At 49.6% G+C, this 20,211-nt stretch overlaps 1 protein-coding gene across 1 annotated transcript; it reads left to right on the top strand.

The window, feature by feature from the left end:
• The first annotated feature begins 1,674 nt into the window (after positions 1–1,674).
• On the top strand, positions 1,675–19,927 carry PUSL1 (pseudouridine synthase like 1). Its single transcript, XM_038159852.1, has 8 exons — positions 1,675–1,760; positions 3,648–3,705; positions 11,156–11,343; positions 14,883–15,032; positions 16,568–16,735; positions 17,425–17,479; positions 19,053–19,215; positions 19,810–19,927. Exons 1-8 carry the CDS (start codon positions 1,702–1,704, stop codon positions 19,860–19,862), a joined length of 894 nt encoding a protein of 297 aa, XP_038015780.1. The 5' UTR covers positions 1,675–1,701; the 3' UTR covers positions 19,863–19,927.
• The last annotated feature ends 284 nt before the right edge of the window (positions 19,928–20,211 follow it).

Below are 20,211 nucleotides of genomic sequence, written 5' to 3' on the forward strand. Positions count from 1 at the left end.
TTTCCTGAATAGGTGAATTCCAGCTTTCCAATCCAAACCATTCCATCATTTCCAGAATAGCTGAATTTCAATTTTCCAATCCAAATCATTCCATGACTTCCAGGCAGGATTTCCTGAATTTCAGCTTCCCAATCCAAACCATTCCATGATTTCCAGGCAGGATTTCCAGAATTTCAACTTTCCAATCCAAACCATTCCATGACTTCCAGAATAGCTGAATTTCAGCTTTCCAATCCAAACCATTCCTTGATTTCCTGAAGAGGTGAATTTCAATTTCCTAATCCAAACCATTTCTTGATTTCCAGGCAGGATTTCCAGAATTTCAGCTTTCCAATCCAAACCATTCCTTGATTTCCAGGCAGGCTTTCCAGGCAGGGAGAACAAACCCAATCCATCAGTAAAATTCCGTAACCAGCAGCAGGATTGGCATCAATCCTGCCCCTCCTTAATCCATTTTTCATTTCCCACGGGCAGTGGATTTGCTGCTGCCAGCAGCCAGGGGATAAATCCGCAGGAATCACCGGGGCGAGGAGCACATCTGGGGTTTTGTGGGTCCAGCTGAACCGAATTCCATCGCCACAGGACGGGCAACGAAATGCGGTGTGGGTTAATTAACTGAGGTTAATTAATCGTGATCTTCCACCCACCCAGCACCACAGACACGGCAGCAGCAACCACAGCGCTCACGGGTGGTTTCAAATGAACCTGCTGTGGACTGAGACCAGGGCCTGACATGGAAATGCCACGTTTGAAGAAAATTCTGCATCTAAACAGGCCCAGGGGTGGCTGAGTCCATGGCAGATGTCACGAGGAGACATCACCCAGCCATGGGCAGGAACAGTGAGGAAATGAAGTGAAATTTGATGTTTAATGCTGGTTTTGTAAACAAATTACAACCAAAATTCACATCTACACCAGGCTCTCGTTTCCAGCTGAACTGAGAGAAAAGCCTTAAGTGGAAATCCCATGTTTGAAGAAAATCCTACATAATATAGACCTAAACTAAAGCCAAGAGTGAAACAAGAGGCACAGGGGTGTCTGAATCCATGGCAGATGTCACGAGGAGACATCACCCAGCCATGGACAGGAACAGTGAGGAAATCTGATGTTTAATGCCATTTTTGTACACAAATTCCAGCCAAAATTCACCTCCACACCAGGCTCTCCTATCCATCTGAAGCGAAATGAGGGGAAATTTGATGTTTAATGCCGTTTTTGTAAAAAAATTCCAGCCAAAATTCACCTCCAGATCAGGGTCTCATTTCCATCTGAGTTCCCAGAAGTGAAATGAGGGGAAATTTGATGTTTAATGCCGTTTTTGTACACCAAATTTCCCCTCATTTCGCTTCGGGGCACTCAGATGGATAGGAGAGCCGGGTGTAGCGGTGGATTTTGGCTGGAATTTGTGTACAAAAATGGCATTAAACACCAAATTTCCCCTCATTTCGCTTCAGATGGATAGGAGAGCCGGGTGTGGCGGTGGATTTTGGCTGGAATTCGTTTCCCTGCGGCCCATCCCGGTGCCAGCATCCCGCTCCGTTCCGCTCGCTCCGCTCGGCGCGGCGGAAGCGGCGCTGCCGCCGGGGGAAGGGGCGGCGCTGCCGGGCGCTGCCGCCGCTCCGCTCCGCTCCGGGGCCGCTCCCGGGGCTGTGCCCGCTCCTGTGCCCGCTCCCGGGCCTGTGCCCGCCCCCAGGCCCGGCCATGGGCAGTGCCCCTGCCCGGTACCTGGTGTTCTTTCAGTACTTTGGCACCAGGTACAGGTACGTGCCCCGCTGGGCCGCAGCCACGTGCGGGAGCGGAGCGGGGCCGGGGAGGGACGGAGAGAGCGGGGTGGGACAGCAGGGCTTGGGGACACAGCCTGGGGACACAGCCTGGGGACAGGGCTTGGGGACACAGCCTGGGGACACAGCCTGGGGACAGAGTTTAGAGAGAGCAGGGCTTGGGATTGGGCTTGGGATGGGGCTTGGGGACAGAGTTTAGAGAGAGCAGGGCTTGGGATTGGGCTTGGGATGGGGCTTGGGGACAGAGTTTAGAGAGAGCAGGGCTTGGGGACAGAGCCTGGGGACAGAGTTTAGAGAGAGCGGGGTGGGAGAGCAGGGCTTGGGATGGGGACACAGCCTGGGGACAGAGCCTGGGGACAGAGTTTAGAAAGAGCCGGGTGGGAGAGCAGGGCTTGGGATGGGGCTTGGGGACAGAGCCTGGGGACAAGGCTTGGGGACAGAGTTTAGAGAGAGCAGGGTGGGAGAGCAGGGCTTGGGGACAGAGCCTGGGGACAGAGTTTAGAGAGAGCAGGGTGGGAGAGCAGGGCTTGGGATGGGGCTTGGGGACAGAGCCTGGGGACAGGGCTTGGGGACAGAGTTTAGAGAGAGCAGGGCTTGGGATTGGGCTTGGGATGGGTCTTGGGGACAGAGTTTAGGGACAGAGTTTAGAGAGAGCCGGGTGGGAGATCAGGGCTTGGGGATGGGGCTTGGGGACAGAGTTTAGGGACAGAGTTTAGAGAGAGCCGGGTGGGAGAGCAGGGCTTGGGGACAGGGCTTGGGGACAGAGCCTGGGGACAGAGCCTGGGGACAGAGTTTAGAGAGAGCAGGGTTTAGGGATGGAGCTTGGGGACAGTGTTTGGAGGCAACAGGGTTTGGAGAGAGCAGGGTTTGGGGATAGACCTTGGGGACAGTTTGGAGGGAGCAGGGCTTGGGGACAGAGCGTGGAGAGGGAAGAGTTTGGGGATTCGAGCTTCAGGATAGAGCTGGGAGAGGGCAGAGCTTGGAATGGCAGGATTTGGAGAGAGCAGGGTTTGGGAGAGCAGAGTTTGAAAGGATGAGAAAAATTTGGGAGAGCAGAGTTTGGGCAGGCCAGAATTTGGGGAAGAAGGAATGAGAGCAGAGTTTGGGGAGAGCAGAGTTTGGAATGGCAGGATTTGGAGAGAGCAGGGTTTGGGGGAGTGGAGTTTAGGGAGAGCAGAATTTGGGATGGCAGAGTTTGAGGATAGAGTTTGGGAAGGATTGGATGAGAGCAGAGTTTGGGAAGGCAGAGTTTGAGGAGGGGTGGATCAGAACAGTGTCCAGGTGAGAGGTTAACCCCTCGCTGAGCAGGTGGGAGCTGCACTTTGCTGTGCACAGAAGAAGGAATGGTTCAGGCAGGAAATGCATAAAACCAGCAAGGCAAAAAGGAAAGGGCAGAGAAGAAGGGAGGTTTCTCTCAGGCTGGGGCAGGAGGACAGAGCAGGAAGCTCATCACAGACTGTCTCTGTGGCCTTTTAGTCAGTTTGTGACATTCACGAGTCCTGGCCTCCAACTGGCAACCAACTGCTGGCCCTGAAATAGTTTTATCTCAAACTAATTTAATTTATCTGCCTTATTCTCCTGTCAGCCTCTGTCTCAAGGGCCAGTCCAGAGAGGAATGTTTGAAGGATTATTTTATTTCCAACGTCCCTTCTTGAAAATAATCATTTTAATTTAAATAATTTTAATTTTAATAAGTTTAATAACCACTAAGGCACTTTCCCTGCCCATCCCTCAGTGTTTAGTCCCTGCAAGTCCTGTGGGAAGATGCAGGAAGTCCCCCAGGAAGTCCTGAATTTTTTTGGTGGGCTCTGTCAAGTCCCTAAATGTTGCCACACATCAATAAATCATACTTGTTTTGCTCTGCAGTGGGGTTATGGAGACCAAGAGTGATCAGGCCCTGGTTGGAGTCCAGAATTATTTGGAGGTAGGTCCTGTTGTCATACGAATGAAGCTTTCAGGGTCACTCAGGTGTAAATATTATTTTGAGGTGGGCACTCAGTAAAACTGGCAGAGTGCTAAACACTGCAAAGTTCAAAACCAAATGCCTAAAATGATGTCACGATACAGATTCTGACCTTAAAAAGATGTGAGCCCTTCAAAGAGACTGAACTGAGCCCAGAAGTGACTCTGAGAGCCCCTGCTCCGGTGCCTGAGCTCCGTTAGGACTTGTGGCTCGTCCTTAAAGCTGCCTCAGTCCTCTTCATGTCCAGCTCCCTCATGGGTTCAGCAGCTGGATGCTGTCTCCTCCCAGGAGAGGATGTCCCTGACAGAGGTTTGCAGAACAAAGCACAGCAGGATGTCCATTGTTCTGTGCTGCTTCCATTTTTTTTTTGGAGTTCTGTTGTGCCAGGGGGAAAAAAAAATACTGTCCTGTTATCCCTGCACTGCTCCTTGGAGCTGGGAATGGTTGGAGGACCCCAGGTGCTGTTAAGCTTGCAGAGAATGTGAACAGGAATGAAAAAAAAACCCCATTTTTACACCCAGGAGTAGAAAATGGGTCACCCGAGTGTCGTCATGCAGTTGTGAATTTAAATTGTAAATTAATTACAAGCTGCTGTTGAGCTGCTGAGTCAGGAATCAAAAGGAAGGTGAATTATTTCTCTTGTCTTGGAAGCATCACGGAGTTCAAAATGAAAGTTGTGCCTGCTTGGAAGGTAAGAGGTTGTTGATTCCTGCAGGTCAGAGCACATTTTGTCACTCAGCTCCCGTTTGTGGTCAGTCTGTCTGACCCAAATCCCAAACTGCAGCGCTTTGGGACGCTCTGCTCTGCAGCCCTGCTGGTCTGGAGGACAGAGCTGGCCAGGAGCAGCCTTGGGGACACCCCAAGTGACAAGGGCAGGACATCCCCACGCTCTGTGGGGCTGGGAATTCCTGCTGCTCTCACTGGGCTGCCTTGGGAAGGCTGGCCTGGAGCAGAGGCTGGACAGAGCTCCAGAACAAAGCAGGGATTTATTAAAGGATCTCCTCCGTGGATCCACCTTGGGCAGCACAAGAGCCCAGCCAGGGCTGCTCCCAAGAGGAACCAAAACGGCCCCAAAAAATGGATGATTGGTCACAAAATGAGAAGTTCTGCTCCGTTTGCATCTTGGAGTGAATTGTCCAGCTCCAGCTCCAGCCCGTGCAGTCCCACCCTGCTTGTTTGTCTCTCTGCAGCCCACGGTGTTTGTGCTCCTGGGCTGAGCTTTGGATCATTTGTCCTTGGTGCCCAGCTGGAGCAGGAATTGTTTTGTGTCCCTGCTCTGTGCAGAGAGCTCAGCATCCCCTGCTGTGAGCCCAGAGCCACCCACTGAAGCAGCACAGAATGGGGAAAACAAAAGAGTTAAAACCTGAGGGATCAGCCCAGAATGTGGAAAACAGAAAAGCCAAACCTGAGGCATGAACTCCGAAGGAAAGTGTGATGAATTATGGTGGAATCACGGTTCTCAGGGTGTATTCATGTGGCTTCTTGCCCGAGACTGTGGCAGAGAAAGTGGTGCAATATTGTGCAGAGCCCAGAAAGGATTTTCTCTCCCGTTTTTCTCATCCTCTGAGCCGTGCAGGGCCCCAGGCTCTGGCCCCGGGGCGAGCCCAGCAGTTGCTCTGCGTTATCCCAGGCAGATGGGAAGGGTGGGCGATTAGAGGAGAAAAGAAGAGGAGGAAAAGGCAAGCGTGAGCTTATTTGGTGTTGCCTTTTCCCCAGTCTCAGCACTCTGCAGGCCAGCTCGGTGCTTTCATGTGGTGGGATTGATGCTGGGCACTGCTGTGTCTATTGGAACCACATGGGAAGCCTTAAAGCAGCTTTAATAGAAAACTTCTGGGGCTTGCAGGAATTTCTCTTCCTTCCTCCTTTTCTCTGCAGCCTTGAACTTCCCTGCTTTCCCCAGAGCCAGGAAGGCAGGCGAAGGGAAGGGCGAAATTAAAGCTCTAATGAGATCCTCATTGTGTTCCGAGGATGTTCAGCCATTTGTTTGCAAGCAAATAACCTGGGAGGTGCAGACTTGGTGTTCCAGCAGCTGGTTTGTGGAAATTGGGGTGGGCTGGTTGGTTTTGTGTCAGTTTGGGCTGGGGCTGAACAGATCTGTGTCACTGCAAAGCTTTTTCAGTCCTTGGTGCTGCTCTGTGACAGAGCCCTGCAACTGCCCAGAGGAAATGGAGCCTGGGTTTAGTCCAGAGCTACTTGCAGGAGCTTTTCATCTCTCTTTGAGGGGGGTGAGCTTTGCTGACAACATTTTTATTTTTTGGAGACAAGTCTTGGAGCACTTGGAATCCTAATTTGGGCCCAAAGCAAACTCCAGGCCTTGTTTCCCCACGTCCCGAGGTTGCAGCTCTGTCATTTGGCTCCCTCCAGTTATTCACAGAAATTTTCACATCCAGCACCTCATGCTCTGTCTCTTGTAGGAGCTTTTCATCTCTTTTTTTAAGGGGTGAGCTTTGCTGGTGACATTTTATTTCTTGGAGACAAGTCTTGGAGCACTTGGAATCCCAATTTGGGCCCAAAGCAAATTCCAGGCCTTGCTTCCCCTCATGGGGAGCTTGGAGCTCTGTCACTTGGCTCCCTCCAGTTATTCTTGGAACTTTTAACATCCAGGACTTCATGCTCTGTCTCTTGTAGGAGCTTTTCATCTCTTTTTGAAGGGGTGAACTTTGCTGACAACATTTTATTTCTTGGAGACAAGTCTTGAAAGCCCAAAGCAAACTCCAGGCCTTGTTTCCCCTCATGAGGGGGTTGGAGCTCTGTGATTTGGCTCCCTCCAGTTCTTCATGGAAGATTTCACATCCAGGACTTCAGGCTCTGTCTCTTGTAGGAGGTGAGCTTTTTATTTCACCTCCTCTTTTGAGGATGTGAGCTTTTATTTCTTGGAGACAAGTCTTGGAGCATTCAGAAACCCACCTTGGGCTTGTTGGGCCCAAAGCAAACTCCAGGCCTTGTTTCCCCACATTCAGAGGTTTGAGTTTTCTGATTTGGCTCCCTCCGGTTCTTCATGGAAAATTTCACATTCAGGACTTCAGGCTCTGTCTCTTGTAGGAGGTGAGCTTTTATTTCACCTCCTCAAAGAGGAGGTGAGCTTTTATTTCTTGGAGACAAGTCTTGGAGCATTCAGGAGCCCACCTTGGCCTTGTTGGGCCCAACGCAAATTGCAGGCCTTGTTTCTCCACATTCAGAGGTTTGAGCTTTGTGATTTGGCTCCCTCCAGTTCTTCATGGAAGATTTCACATCCAGGACCTCAGGCTCTGTCTCAATTCTTAGAAAGTCTCTGCTGTAAAGGAAGATCTCACCTTTTGCTGTCGCTCAGGATCTGCAGAGTTCCCTTCCCTCAGGCCTGAACCATCTCCCATTTCCCATTTTGCTGGGAATTGCTGCCCAAACTCATCTTCCCCTCCCAAAAGCCTGTTCTGGCCAGCAGCCTTGTGCCGAGGGCAGAAATTGTTCCTCATGAAAGGAAAAGGGAGGAGGAGACGAGAGGAAGGAGAAGCACCAGCTCCTTACTATGCAAGGCAGCTCTGGTCCAACCTCCTTCCCCACGTCCTTTAAAAAAAGAGCAAGAATTTCAAACGGGCAAAGAGATCTGTCATCCTCAGCCTCTGTTTTGATAATAATCCCAGTGACGTCGCGATTGCTTTGGAAACCTTCTAACAAAATCCACATTCTCAGCGTGTCCTTCCTGGCATTCCCTTCCATTTCACCCGCCCGACTGCAAATGAGCTGGGGTTTTAATTAGTTTCAGCTCACCCAGTGAGTCAGGGAGGCCGGGACGACTTTCGTGTTATTAATTATTAGAACACTGTAATTAATGAATTCTGCAGCTCCCTGGCAGGGCTCCGCAGCCTCTGAGGCCATTCCAGAGGATAAAACCACGACCGGTCTAGGGGAAGAGAAATTTATTTTCCCAAAACATTCCCAACGCCTGTGAAGGTCGATGGAAAACCCGCAGGATTTTTTTTTTTATTTCAAATTCAGACTTCAGGAAGGGAAGTGGATGAACTTTTGCTCCCCTGCCACGGGTGGTGTTCATAATTTTGCCTGTTCTTCCCTGCAGCACGAGAGGAAAAGTGAGCTGGGAGCAATAAAAGGAGCTGGAATGTGGATCCATATCATTCTGGCAGCCAGCAGTGGAAATTCCAGCGTAATTCAAGCTGTGGAGGGCTCAGTGAGTGAAGCCTGTTAGCAGCTAAATGCAGTTTGTGCTTCCCCCTGCATCCCTGGCGTGTCTGAGGGATGAACTTCCACCCTGGCTGCTCCAGGAATGCGGCTGGGTGGAAAAATTCAGGAGAAATTCAGATGGGTGAGATGTGAGAGGCTTCCAGCAGGTGCCAAAGGCAAGGTTTCAGTGTTTATAGCACCTGCTAAATAAAAAAATAATAATTAAAAAAAAAATAAATTGATGTTTGCTGTGGCTCAAGGGAGGGAGCAGAGAGCTGTGAACTGAGGACAGCCCAGCTGCTTTATTCCTTTATCTTGTTCATTTCTTTTTAGCTGGGTGAAATCTTCACTCCTGCTCCAGTCCCACCCTGGGAAGCCACAGAGGATCCCAGACAGGATGGGGATCTGGATGAACGGCACCAAAACCTCAGATGAAAGCCAGCAAGGGCAGGAAAAACTGGTCCTTATCCAAGCAAGTCCTGCATGTAAATAATGCACTTTTTTTTTTTGAAATTCAGGGTGGGGATATGAAGAGATGAAAGGAGAGGAGGAAACCTTCGGTGCTCAAAGGATTTTGGATATTCAGATGGGAGATATTTGCAAAGGTGAAGGGGTCGTTTCTTAGCTGCCTGCAAAGAGAAGCTGAGCAGTTCAGAAATTCTCTCTTCCAGGAGGTTCTATCCCATCCAAAAGAAATGAAATATTAAAATTGAAGCTGGAGGCAGCAGTTGGTGGAATATTATCAGTGTGTTTTGTTGTGCTGGAGGAAAAATCCACAAAGCTTTGAGCTCCACGGACTGGGATTTATTTGGTGGCTTGATGGTGACATTCCTCCTTGGGGTGCTCAGAAAGGTGGGAAAAACCTGATGGAGGAGAAAAATCTCATTTGTGGAAGGAAAACCCCCAGTCCTGCACCTTTGTGGGTTTGCTGGGCTGGGCTGAGCAGGGGAAATAATCAGATTTACTTGAGGCTTTGCTCCTCCTTTCCTCTCCAGTCTGGTTTCCAGTGCAGAAGTTCAGTGCTGTGCTGATCCAGCCTGGTTCCTGCTCATCCAGATGGAGCTGGGATGCTCCCAAGAAGGAAAAAAGGATATTTTCCATGTTCTCTCCTGTTGTCTCTCTCAACTCTCGTTTCCACTGGCTGGTTTTTGTCTGCTGAGGAAGGAGGGGGAGAAGAGGGTGGAGAGAGGCAGGGAGGAGCCTGCAAAACCCAAACATCTCTGGAGAAACTTTGCTCTTAAAAATCAGCTCTCAGACAAATTGCTGAGGCGCAGGCCAAGGTCTGCTGCAGGAAACGATTTCGTTTCTGTCTGCTCCTCTCTGCTTGGGGGTGATAAATGCAGATTTTTTATTTTTTTTTTCACTGTTAATTGTAACCACATGTGAGCTGCAAACGGAAGGCAAAAATCAGTCGGGTTCTCTTTCCCAGGCCTCCCCCTGCAGCTTGGTTACGTTTTTTTTCTTCCTCCCTGGGCATTTTCACAGAACATTTCTGAGAGCTCACAACCCTGACTGCTCCTGCAGGAGTCTGGGAGGTATTTGTGAGTCAGCAATTCGAATTTCATCGACTCTTGTACCAAATTAAAACCCAATAAAAACCGCTGGGTTCAGCGCTCGGGAGCGGGGATGGGAAGGAGAAGGAAATTTTGAGTCATGCCTCTGGTTTCCTGCCTTCTTTTGTGGTTTTTCACTCTTTTGGATGTTTCACTCGTTCCCTGCAGTAATTTTCTCTGGATTTTCTGTCTGGGCTTTGGGTTGAAATGGGCTGAAACGGGTGATGCTTTCCCCCCTCACCCAACCACAGAAAGCAGATACAGAGATGAATATTTTTCAGTTTGTTTTGTGCGCTGAAGGAAGCTCACATGACACAAAGCGGAGGACAGATAGAAGTTAATTTTTAGAAGCTAATTTTTAGAAGTTAATTTTTAGAAGTTAATTTTTAGTAGTTCATCTTTACTAGTTCACTTTGGCTTGATTTTATCCCCCTGAGGAAGCTCTCATGGCATTTTGGGTGCTCTGTTTGAGGTGATTTCAGGGCAGAAGCTGAGCAACCACTGATTTTAGGAGAAATTCCCCCAAACCCTCGATTCCTTTTGACCCACAGTAACTCCAGACTCCTCTGGGAGCAGCACAGGGGGTGCTTAGCCAGGAGTGAGGCCTCAGGTTTGGCTTTTCTGTTTCCCACATTCTGTGCTGCTTCAGTGGGTGGCTCTGGGCTCACAGCAGGGGATGCTGAGCTCTCTGCACAGAGCAGGGACACAAAACAATTCCTGCTCCAGCTGGGCACCAAGGACAAATGATCCAAAGCTCAGCCCAGGAGCACAAACACCGTGGGCTGCACAGAGACAAACAAGCAGGGTGGGACTGCACGGGCTGGAGCTGGACTGGGACAATTCACTCCAAGATGCAAACGGAGCAGAACTTCTCATTTTGTGACCAATCATCCATTTTTGGGGCTATTTTGGTTCCTCTTGGGTGCAGCCCTGGCTGGGCTCTTGTGCTGCCCAAGGTGGATCCATGGAGGAGATCCTTTAATAAATCCCTGCTTTATTCTTTAGCTCTGTCCAGCCTCTGCTCCAGGCCAGCCTTCCCAAGGCATCAGGAGGAGGACAATTCTGCTGGATTATTGCTGAATTATTGCTGAATTTTTGCTGAATTTTTGCTGAATAATTACTGAATTATGGCTGAATAATTACTGGATTATGGCTGAATGATTACTGAACTATGGCTGAATTTTTGCTGAATTATTGCTGAATAATTACTGAATTATGGCTGAATGATTACTGGATTATTGCTGAATGATTACTGAACTACGGCTGAATTTTTGCTGAATTTTTGCTGAATAATTGCAGAATAATTGCTGAATTATTGCTGAATAATTACTGAATTATGGCTGAATGATTACTGAACTACAGCGGAATTTTTACTGAATTATTCCTGAATAATTACTGAATTATGGCTGAATAATTACTGGATTATGGCTGAATTTTTGCTGAATTATGGCTGAATAATTACTGATTATTGCTGAATGATTACTGGATTTTTGCTGAATTTTTGCTGAATTTTTGCTGAATTTTTGCTAAATAATTACTGAATAATTACTGAATTATGACTGAATGATTACTGGATTTTTGCTGAATTTTTGCTGAATTATTGTTGAATTTTTGCTGAATTCTGCCTGGTTCCCCCTGCATTTCCCCATCTCCTCTGCATTTTCCCGTTCCTCCTGACCCGTGTTCCCGTTCGCTCGCAGCGGGCAGCGGCGCGGCTGCAGCCCAGCGCTCCGGTCAGGTTCCACATCTCCAGCCGGACGGACAGCGGCGTCCACGCCCTGGCCAACGCCGCGCACCTGGACGTGCAGCGGGCGCCGGGCCGCGCGGCCTTCAGCGGGGAGCAGCTGGTGCGGGGCCTCAACCGCCACCTGGGGCCCGAGCCCATCCGGTGAGACCCTGCAGGGGGAAAAGATCCTTTATTGTGCCTTGGTTGTACTGCAGGAGCGGGGAAACGTCCCTAGCGAGCGATTCCTGCATCATGCTAATAATAATAATAATAATAATAATAATAATAATAATAATAATAATAATAATAATAATAATCAGGAAAAACGTCCCTAGCCAAGCGATTCCTGCATGTAAATAATAGTAGTAGTAGTAGTAATAATAATAATAATAATAATAATAATAATAATCAGGAAAAACGTCCCTAGCCAAGCGATTCCTGCATGTAAATAATAGTAGTAATAATAATGATAATAATGATAATAATGATAATAATAATAATAATAATAATAATAATAATAATAATAATCAGGAAAAACGTCCCTAGTCAAGCGATTCCTGCATGTAAATAATAGTAGTAGTAGTAGTAATAATAATAATAATAATAATAATAATAATAATAATAATAATAATAATAATAACCGGGAAAACATCCCTAGCCGAGCGATTCCTGCATGTAAATAATAGTAATAATAATAATAATAATAATAATAATAATAATAATAATAATAATAATAATAGGGAAAAACGTCCCTAGCCAAGCGATTCCTGCATGTAAATAATAGTAATAATAATAATAATCATGATAATAATAATAATAAGTGGGACAAACGTCCCTAGCCAAGCAATTCCTGCATAATAATAATAATAAACAATAATAATAATAAACAATAATAATGATAATGATAATAATAAAAATAATAAAATAATAATGATAATAATAAACAATGATAATAAGAATAATGATAATGATAATAATTAAAATAATAATGATGATAATAATAATGATAATAATAAAAATAAAATAATGATAATAATAATAAACAATGATAATGATAATAATGATAATAATAATAATAATAATAATAAAATTATAATAATAATTATAATAATAATAAACAATGATAATAATAATGGCTTTGGGTAGAAATGGATGATGTAGTTAAATGTCTTCGGGCTCTTTTTTTTCTCCTGTGATCTCAAAATTCAGGCCCTGTTGGAAACGGTAAAAAAGGTAAAAGAAATGCCACAGTTCTTTATTTACCATCATTTTTAAAAGGCCTGAAATGCAGCTGCTGGAGAAAATTCTGGAACAGCATTCCTGGCTGAAAGGAAGGATTGCAGCAGGAGGAGCTGCGTGCACGGAGGAATTGTGTGAGCAGAAAGGAGCTCCTCTGAAGGAATCCTTCTGGAAGGATGGTTGTTTAATCAAAACCTCGCCAGTGCTCGCTCAAGGCAGACCGTGCCTGCGGAGGCACGCAGGCGGAGGGGAATAAACGTCAACGTTTCATTCTTGTGTTTAGAGGAGGCTGGAGGTCCTGCCTTCCAACCCCACTGCAGGCCTGGAGGATGGAGTTTGCATTTCTCCAGGTGGTTTATGGCTCTGGAGCGGTTCCTGGGCTGGAGGATGGAGTTTGCATTTCTCCGGGTGGTTTATGGCTCTGGAGCGGTTCCTGGGCTGGAGGATGGAGTTTGCATTTCTCCGGGTGGTTTATGGCTCTGGAGCGGTTCCTGGGCTTGTTTTTGCAGATCTTTGTGGCTCAGCTTTCCTTTCTCCCTCTGCGGTCTGAGCCAGGGGAGGGAGGGCTGTGAGCCAGAGGCTCTTGAGCTCCAAAACTCCCCAGAGCACCAACCTTCCTGCAAGTAAATAAAGACATTTGTGGTCCCAAATCCAGCCTGGCTTTTTTGGCCGCCCTGGCTCCTTTCTCCTCACTAAATTCCAGAGGCAGGGAGGCAAAACAGGAGGAGAAAAACTCCCTTCTGAGGCAAACAGCAGGAGAAGAGCTCCCTTCTGAGGAGAAGCAGGAGAGGAACTCCCTTCTGAGGAGAAGCAGGAGAAGAACTCCCTTTGAGGAGAAGCAGGAGAAGAGCTCCCTTCTGAGGAGAAGCAAGAGAGGAACTGCCTTCTGAGGAGAAGCAGGAGAAGAGCTCCCTTTGAGGAGAAGCAGGAGAAGAGCTCCCTTCTGAGGAGAAGCAGGAGAAGAGCTCCCTTTGAGGAGAAGCAGGAGAAGAGCTCCCTTCTGAGGAGAAGCAGGAGAGGAACTCCCTTCTGAGGAGAAGCAGGAGAGGAACTCCCTTTGAGGAGAAGCAGGAGAGGAACTCCCTTCTGAGGAGAAGCAGGAGAAGAACTCCCTTCTGAGGAGAAGCAGCACCTGCAGGGTTGTGGCTCTGTGCAGGGACTCCCTGCTGGCTTTTTCCTGCAGGGTGGATTTGGGACAAGGGACAGTCACACCAGTCCATGAGGACACTTCGGGAGAGGTGCAGGAGCTCAGGGAGGCTCCGTTCCCTCCCTTGCAGGGAGAATCTGGTGGCTGTGCCCTCCTTGCTGGCTCCCGGGCTGCGTGGGGAGGGGATTTGGGGTTTGGAGAAGCAGGGAATTTCCCCCTGAGGGAAGCTCAGCTGCCTGGGGGTCTTTGGGGTCGGTAGGAGGTGAGCGAGCACTCAGGGAATGGCTTTTGGGGCCGAGAGTGTTCTGCTGGGTTCAGTCCCACCCCACCCCACTGATGCTGGGATTTTCCTGGATTTTCCTGGATTTTCCTGGATTTTCCTGGCTGCACGAAGCCCTGCAGGTCCTGAGGGCAGAGACCTCCTTGGAGGCGTCTGCACCTGCTGTGGGAGCTGCTTTGGGGGCAGCAGAGGGGAGTTCTTCCCTCTCACTTTGGAATGTCTGTGTCCCTGTCCCTGTGTCCCACAGCATCCTCAGTGCCCAGCACCTTCCAGGGGAAAACCTTTGGAATTTCGGTGTCCCTGTCACCTGTCCCTTCTGTCCCACAGCATCCTCAGTGCCCAGCACCTTCCTGAGGAAAATCATTGGAATTTTGGTGTCCCTGTCACCTGTCCCTTCTGTCCCACAGCATCCTCAGTGCCCAGCACCTTCCTGAGGAAAATCTTTGGAATTTTGGTGTCCCTGTCACCTGTCCCCTGTGTCCGACAGCATCCTCAATGCCCAGCACCTTCCAGGGGAAAATCTTTGGAATTTCAGTGTCCTTGTTGGTGGAAAAGCTTTGGAATTCCTGTGTCCCTGTCCATGGAAAAGCTTTGGAATTTCTGTGTCTTTGTCAATAGAAAACCTTTGGAATTTGTCTCCCTGTCCCCTGTGTTCCACAGCATCCTCAGTGCCCAGCAACTTCCTGAGGAAAAGCTTTGGAATTTCAGTGTCCCTGTCCATGGAAAAGCTTTGGAATTTTGGTGTCCCTGTCCATGGAAAAGCTTTGGAATTCCCGTGTCCCTGTCCATGGAAAAGCTTTGGAATTCCCGTGTCCCTGTCAATGGAAAAGCTTTGGAATTCCTGTGTCCCTGTCCATGGAAAAGCTTTGGAATTTTGGTGTCCTTGTTGATGGAAAATCTTTGGAATTTTGGTGTCCCTGTCCATGGAAAAGCTTTGGAATTCCCGTGTCCCTGTCAATGAGTTTGGAATTTTGGTGTCGATGGAAAATCTTTGGAATTTCGGTGTCCCTGTCACGTGTCCCCTCTGTCCCACAGCATCCTCAGTGCCCAGCGGGTTCCCAGCACCTTCCACGCCCGTTTCTGTGCCCTCTCCAGGACCTACATCTACCGCCTGCTGCTGGGCTGTGCCCACGGCTCCCAAATCCCCGTCTTCGAGCGGGATCTGTGCTGGGCTCCTCCAGGAGGGTGAGTCCAGCTCCCGGGGACGCTCCTCGGCCACGAAAATCAGGGAATCGGGGCTGGGGGAGGGAAAGAAAGGGGTTGTTTTGGCTCTGAACAGGAGGGGACAGCCCCAGGTTGGGCTCTGGGACAGGGTAAGAGGGACTGGCCTCAGGCTGGGGTTTAAGTTGGGCATCGGGAGGGTTTAAGGGTCCCAGGAGAGGTTTAGGAGGAATTTCCCCTTTTAAAGAGTTGTTAAATGTGGGAATTGCTGCCCAGGGAGGCTGGGAGTGCCCGTCCGTGGAGGCGGCCAGAAAAAAACCAGCTTGAAGTAGAATTTGTGCGGGGTTTGGGTTGTTCATTTTGCTCAGACTGAAAACCAGTCAGGACCTGGAAGCACAAACCCTTTTCTGGAGGTTGGAGCAGTCACAGAGGACACGGAGATGGGTCAGAGCTCTGCTTTCCTTCCCTAAAAGGAGTTTGGGGTTTGAGCCTGGTGGAATTCCTTGGGATTTGAGGCTGGATTAATTCCTTGGGGTTTGAGCCTGGTGGAATTCCTTGGGGTTTGAGGCTGGATTAATTCCTTGGGGTTTGAGCCTGGTGCAATTCTATGGGATTTGAGCCTGGTGTAACTCACCGGAGTTTAAACCTGGTGGAATTCTGTGGGGTTTGAGCCTGGTGTAATTCCCTGGGGTTTGAGCCTGGCATAACTCTATGGGGTTTGAGCCTGGCATAACTCTATGGGGTTTGAGCCAGGCATAACTCTATGGGGTTTGAGCCTGGCATAACTCTATGGGGGTTGAGCCTGGCATAACTCTGTGGGGTTTGAGGCTGGCATAACTCTGTGGGGTTTGAGCCTGGCATAACTCTATGGGGTTTGAGCCTGGCATAACTCTGTGGGGTTTGAGGCTGGCATAACTCTATGGGGGTTGAGGCTGGCATAACTCTGTGGGGTTTGAGCCTGGCTCTATGGGGTTTGAGCCTGGCATAACTCTGTGGGGTTTGAGGCTGGCATAACTCTGTGGGGTTTGAGCCTGGCATAATTCTATGGGGTTTGAGCCTGGCATAACTCTGTGGGGTTTGAGCCAGGCATAACTCTGTGGGGTTTGAGCCTGGCATAACTCTGTGGGGTTTGAGCCTGGCATAACTCTATGGGGTTTGAGCCTGGCATAACTCTATGGGGGTTGAGGCTGGCATAACTCTGTGGGGTTTGAGCCTGGCATAATTCTATGGGGTTTGAGGCTGGCATAACTCTGTGGGGTTTGAGCCTGGCACAACTCTGTGGGGTTTGAGCCTGGCATAACTATATGGGGTTTGAGCCTGGCATAACTCTATGGGGGTTGAGGCTGGCATAACTCTATGGGGGTTGAGGCTGGCATAACTCTGTGGGGTTTGAGCCTGGCATAACTCTATGGGGTTTGAGGCTGGCATAACTCTGTGGGGTTTGAGCCTGGCCTAACTCTGGGGTTTGAGGCACTGTACCTCCTCGGTGTTTGAGCCTGGCTCAGTGCCCTGGGCTCCGAGCCCTGCCCAGCGCCTGAGCCGGGCTGTGTGTGCTGCAGCCCCCTGGACATCGCGGCCATGCGGGAAGCAGCGCGGCTCCTGCTGGGCACCCACGACTTCAGCACCTTCCGCTCGCTGCACGCCGAGGAGCAGAGCCCCGTCAGGACCCTGCTGCAGCTGCAGCTCCAGCCCGGGCCCGGCCTCCTGAGCCACCACGGCCTGCACAGGTGACAGCCCGGCCGGGGGGACAGCGGGGGACAGGCTGCAGCGGGGCATCGGCAGGGAGCAGCTCCTGGGAGGGGCTTTGTGTTATTTTCTCTCATTTTGATGACTGAAATCCACCTCTGCCAAGGAATGGGTTTGGTTTTTCCCTGCCTGCACAGGTGACAGCCCGGCCGGGGGGACAGCGGGGGGACAGGCTGGAGTGTGGGATCACCAGGGAGCAGCTCCTGGGAGGGGTTTTGTGTTATTTTCTCTCATTTTGGTGGCTGAAATCCACCTCTGCCAAGGAATTGGGGTTTTATTTCCCTTCCTGCACAGGTGAGAACCCAGCCCGAGGCGGGAGGGACAGGCTGGAGTGTGGGATCGGCAGGGAGCAGCTCCTGGGAGGGGCTTTGTGTTATTTTATCTCATTTTGGTGGCTGAAAATCACCTCTGGCAAGGAATTGGGTTTGGTTGTTCTCTGCCTGCACAAGTGAGAGCCCAAAAACTCAGATTTGTAGGGAGAAGCCAGATGGGACAGGCTGGAGTGTGGGATCATCAGGGAGCAGCTCCTGGGAGGTTAAAAACCACCTGAAATTTGATTTAAATCCTTTTTTCCCTCGTTTTTCAGGGAACTGGAGCTCTGGGAGGTAAAAAACCATTTGAAATTTGATTTAAATCTTTTTTCTTTTGCTTTTTTCCCCTCATTTTTCAGCGGACTGGAGTTCTGGGAGGTGACAGTGAAGAGCAAATCCTTCCTGTACCGACAGGTACTGCCTGCAGCTGCTGCAAACCCAAATTATCAATTAACGAAAACTTTGGGATTAGGATTGGGGAGGGGAATTTGGGATGGAAAATTGGGGAGGGGGAATTGGGGAGGGGGAATTGGGGAGGGGGAATTGGGGATGGAAAATTGGGGAGGGGAAATTGGGGAGGGGGAATTGGGGAGGGGGAATTTGGGGCAGAGAATTTGAGATGAGGATTGGGGAGGGGAAATTTGGGATGGAAAATTGGGGAGGGAAAATTTGGGATGGAAAAATGGGGAGGGAAATTGGGGAGGGGGAATCTGGGATGAGAATTGGGGAGGGAAAATTTGGGATGGAAAAATGGGGAGGGGGAGTCTGGGAGGGGAAATTTGGGGCAGAGAATTTGGGATGGAGAATTGAAATTGAGAATTGCAGGTGAATAACCGGGGAAGGGGAATTGGGGATGGAGAATTTGGGGCAGAGAATTGGGGATGGAAAATCGGAAATGAATTGGGAATGGGGAATTGGGGATGGAGAATTTGGGATGGGGAATTAGGGGCGGGAATTGAAATGGAGATTTGAGGGTGGAGAATTGGGATGGGGGAATTGGGGAGGGGGAATCTGGGGCAGAGAATTTGGGATGAGGATTGGAGAGGGGGAATCTGGGGCAGAGAATTTGGGATGGGGGAATGGAAACGGGGAATTGGGGATGGAGAATTTGGTATTGGGGAATTCAGGAGGGGGAATTTGGGGGTGAAGAGTTCGGGATGAGGATTGGGGATGGAGAATTGGGGGTGAATGAGACGCTGGCACTGGGACCTAGGCCAGGCTCGTTCCTGGCTGGTTAAAACCAGAGTTTGGTGTCCCCACATGTGACAGGTCAGGACGGTGGGGCCCTGCTGGCTGTCACCAGCTGGTGTCCCCATGCTGTCACAGGTCAGGACGGTGGGGCCCTGCTGGCTGTCACCAGCTGGTGTCCCCATGCTGTCACAGGTCAGGACGGTGGGGCCCTGCTGGCTGTCACCAGCTGGTGTCCCCATGCTGTCACAGGTCAGGATGGTGGGGCCCTGCTGGCTGTCACCAGCTGGTGTCCCCATGCTGTCACAGGTCAGGAGGATGGTGGGGGCCCTGGTGGCTGTCACCAGCTGGGTGTCCCCATGCTGTCACAGGTCAGGATGGTGGGGCCTGGTGGCTGTCACCAGCTGGGTGTCCCCTCTGTCACAGGTCAGGAGGATGGATGGTGGGGCCCTGGTGGCTGTCACCAGCTGGGTGTCCCCATGCTGTCACAGTTCAGGACGGTGGGGCCCTGGTGGCTGTCACCAGCTGGGTGTCCCCATGCTGTCACAGTTCAGGATGGTGGGGCCCTGGTGTGACAGTTCAGGACGGTGGGGCCCTGGTGGCTGTCACCAGCTGGTGTCCCCTCTGTCACAGGTCAGGATGGTGGGGCCCTGGTGGCTGTCACCAGCGGTGTCCCCACGCTGTCACAGGTCAGGATGGTGGGGCCCTGGTGGCTGTCACCAGCGGTGTCCCCACGCTGTCACAGGTCAGGATGGTGGGGCCCTGGTGGCTGTCACCAGCGGTGTCCCCTCTGTCACAGGTCAGGAGGATGGTGGGGGCCCTGGTGGCCGTGGGCCAGGGCAGGCTGTCCCCTCAGCAGGTGCAGCAGCTGCTGGAGCTGAAGGACCCCCGCGCGCTGCCCCCTCACGCCATGGCCCCGGCCTCGGGGCTCTTCCTCAAGAGCGTGGAGTACAGCCAGGCAGGTGGGCAGCGATAATTGATCCCTTAATTGCCAATTATGAATTTCAAAATGATTTTTTAAATCAGTGTTTCCTTTTCCTCTAAATCAGTATTTCCCTTTCCCTAAATCAGTATTTTTCCCCTAATCAATATTTTCCCCCAATCAATATTACACCCTAAATCCCTGTTTTTCCCCTAATCCCTGTTTCCCCCTAAATCCCTGTTTTTTCCCCTAATCAATATTTTTCCTCTAAATCCTGTTTTTCCCCCTAATCCCTGTTTTTCCCCCTAATCCCTGTTTTTCCCCTAAATCCCTGTTTTTTCCCTTAATCAATATTTTTCCCCTAAATCCTGTTTTTCCCCCTAATCCCTGTTTTTCCCCCTAATCCCTGTTTTTCCCCCTAATCCCTGTTTTTCCCCTAAATCCCTGTTTTTTCCCTTAATCAATATTTTTCCCCTAAATCCTGTTTTTCCCCTGATCCCCGTTTTTCCCCTGATCCCTGTTTTTCCCCTAATCCCCATTTTTCCCCTGATCCCTGTTTTTCCCCTAATCCCTGTTTTTTCCCCTAAACCCCTGTTTTTCCCCTGATCCCTGTTTTTCTCTGCTCTCCCCTCAGATCTGGCCCTTCCGGGTGCCCCAGCAGAAGAGGAGCTCTGTGGGCTGAGCTGAAAGGAAGTTAAATCATTATTTATCAAATCAATTCCTAATAAATAAATTCATTATAAAAATCACAACATCTGCACTGTCTCACCTCACGTAACCCTGGAGGATTTTAATCCCCTCTCACCCCATTCCTGAATTACAAAAATTCCCATTTTCCCCCTTTGCTGCACTGGGGAGGGAAGGGGAAGGGAGCAGATCCAGCTGCTGCTGGGGACTTTTTTCTAATTATTTTTTCTTTTTTTTTTTTTTCCAGATTTCTTCTGTTTTTTTCTGGGTTTTTTCCTAATTTTTCCTGATTTTTTTTTCTGATTTTTTTATTTCTTTCTGATTATTCTTTCTGATTTTTTCCAGATTT

This window comes from Motacilla alba, chromosome 21 (assembly GCF_015832195.1).
Source record: "Motacilla alba alba isolate MOTALB_02 chromosome 21, Motacilla_alba_V1.0_pri, whole genome shotgun sequence".
NCBI lineage: Eukaryota > Metazoa > Chordata > Aves > Passeriformes > Motacillidae > Motacilla > Motacilla alba.

Excerpts from the sequence above, each read along its gene's own strand:
- PUSL1 (XM_038159852.1), top strand. The coding sequence starts at position 1,702 with ATGGGCAGTGCCCCTGCCCGGTACCTGGTGTTCTTTCAGTACTTTGGC. Across the intron at positions 1,761-3,647 it reads TACTTTGGCACCAGGTACAG|TGGGGTTATGGAGACCAAGA; the intron begins GTACGTGCCCCG and ends TTTGCTCTGCAG. Across the intron at positions 11,344-14,882 it reads CTGGGGCCCGAGCCCATCCG|CATCCTCAGTGCCCAGCGGG; the intron begins GTGAGACCCTGC and ends TCTGTCCCACAG.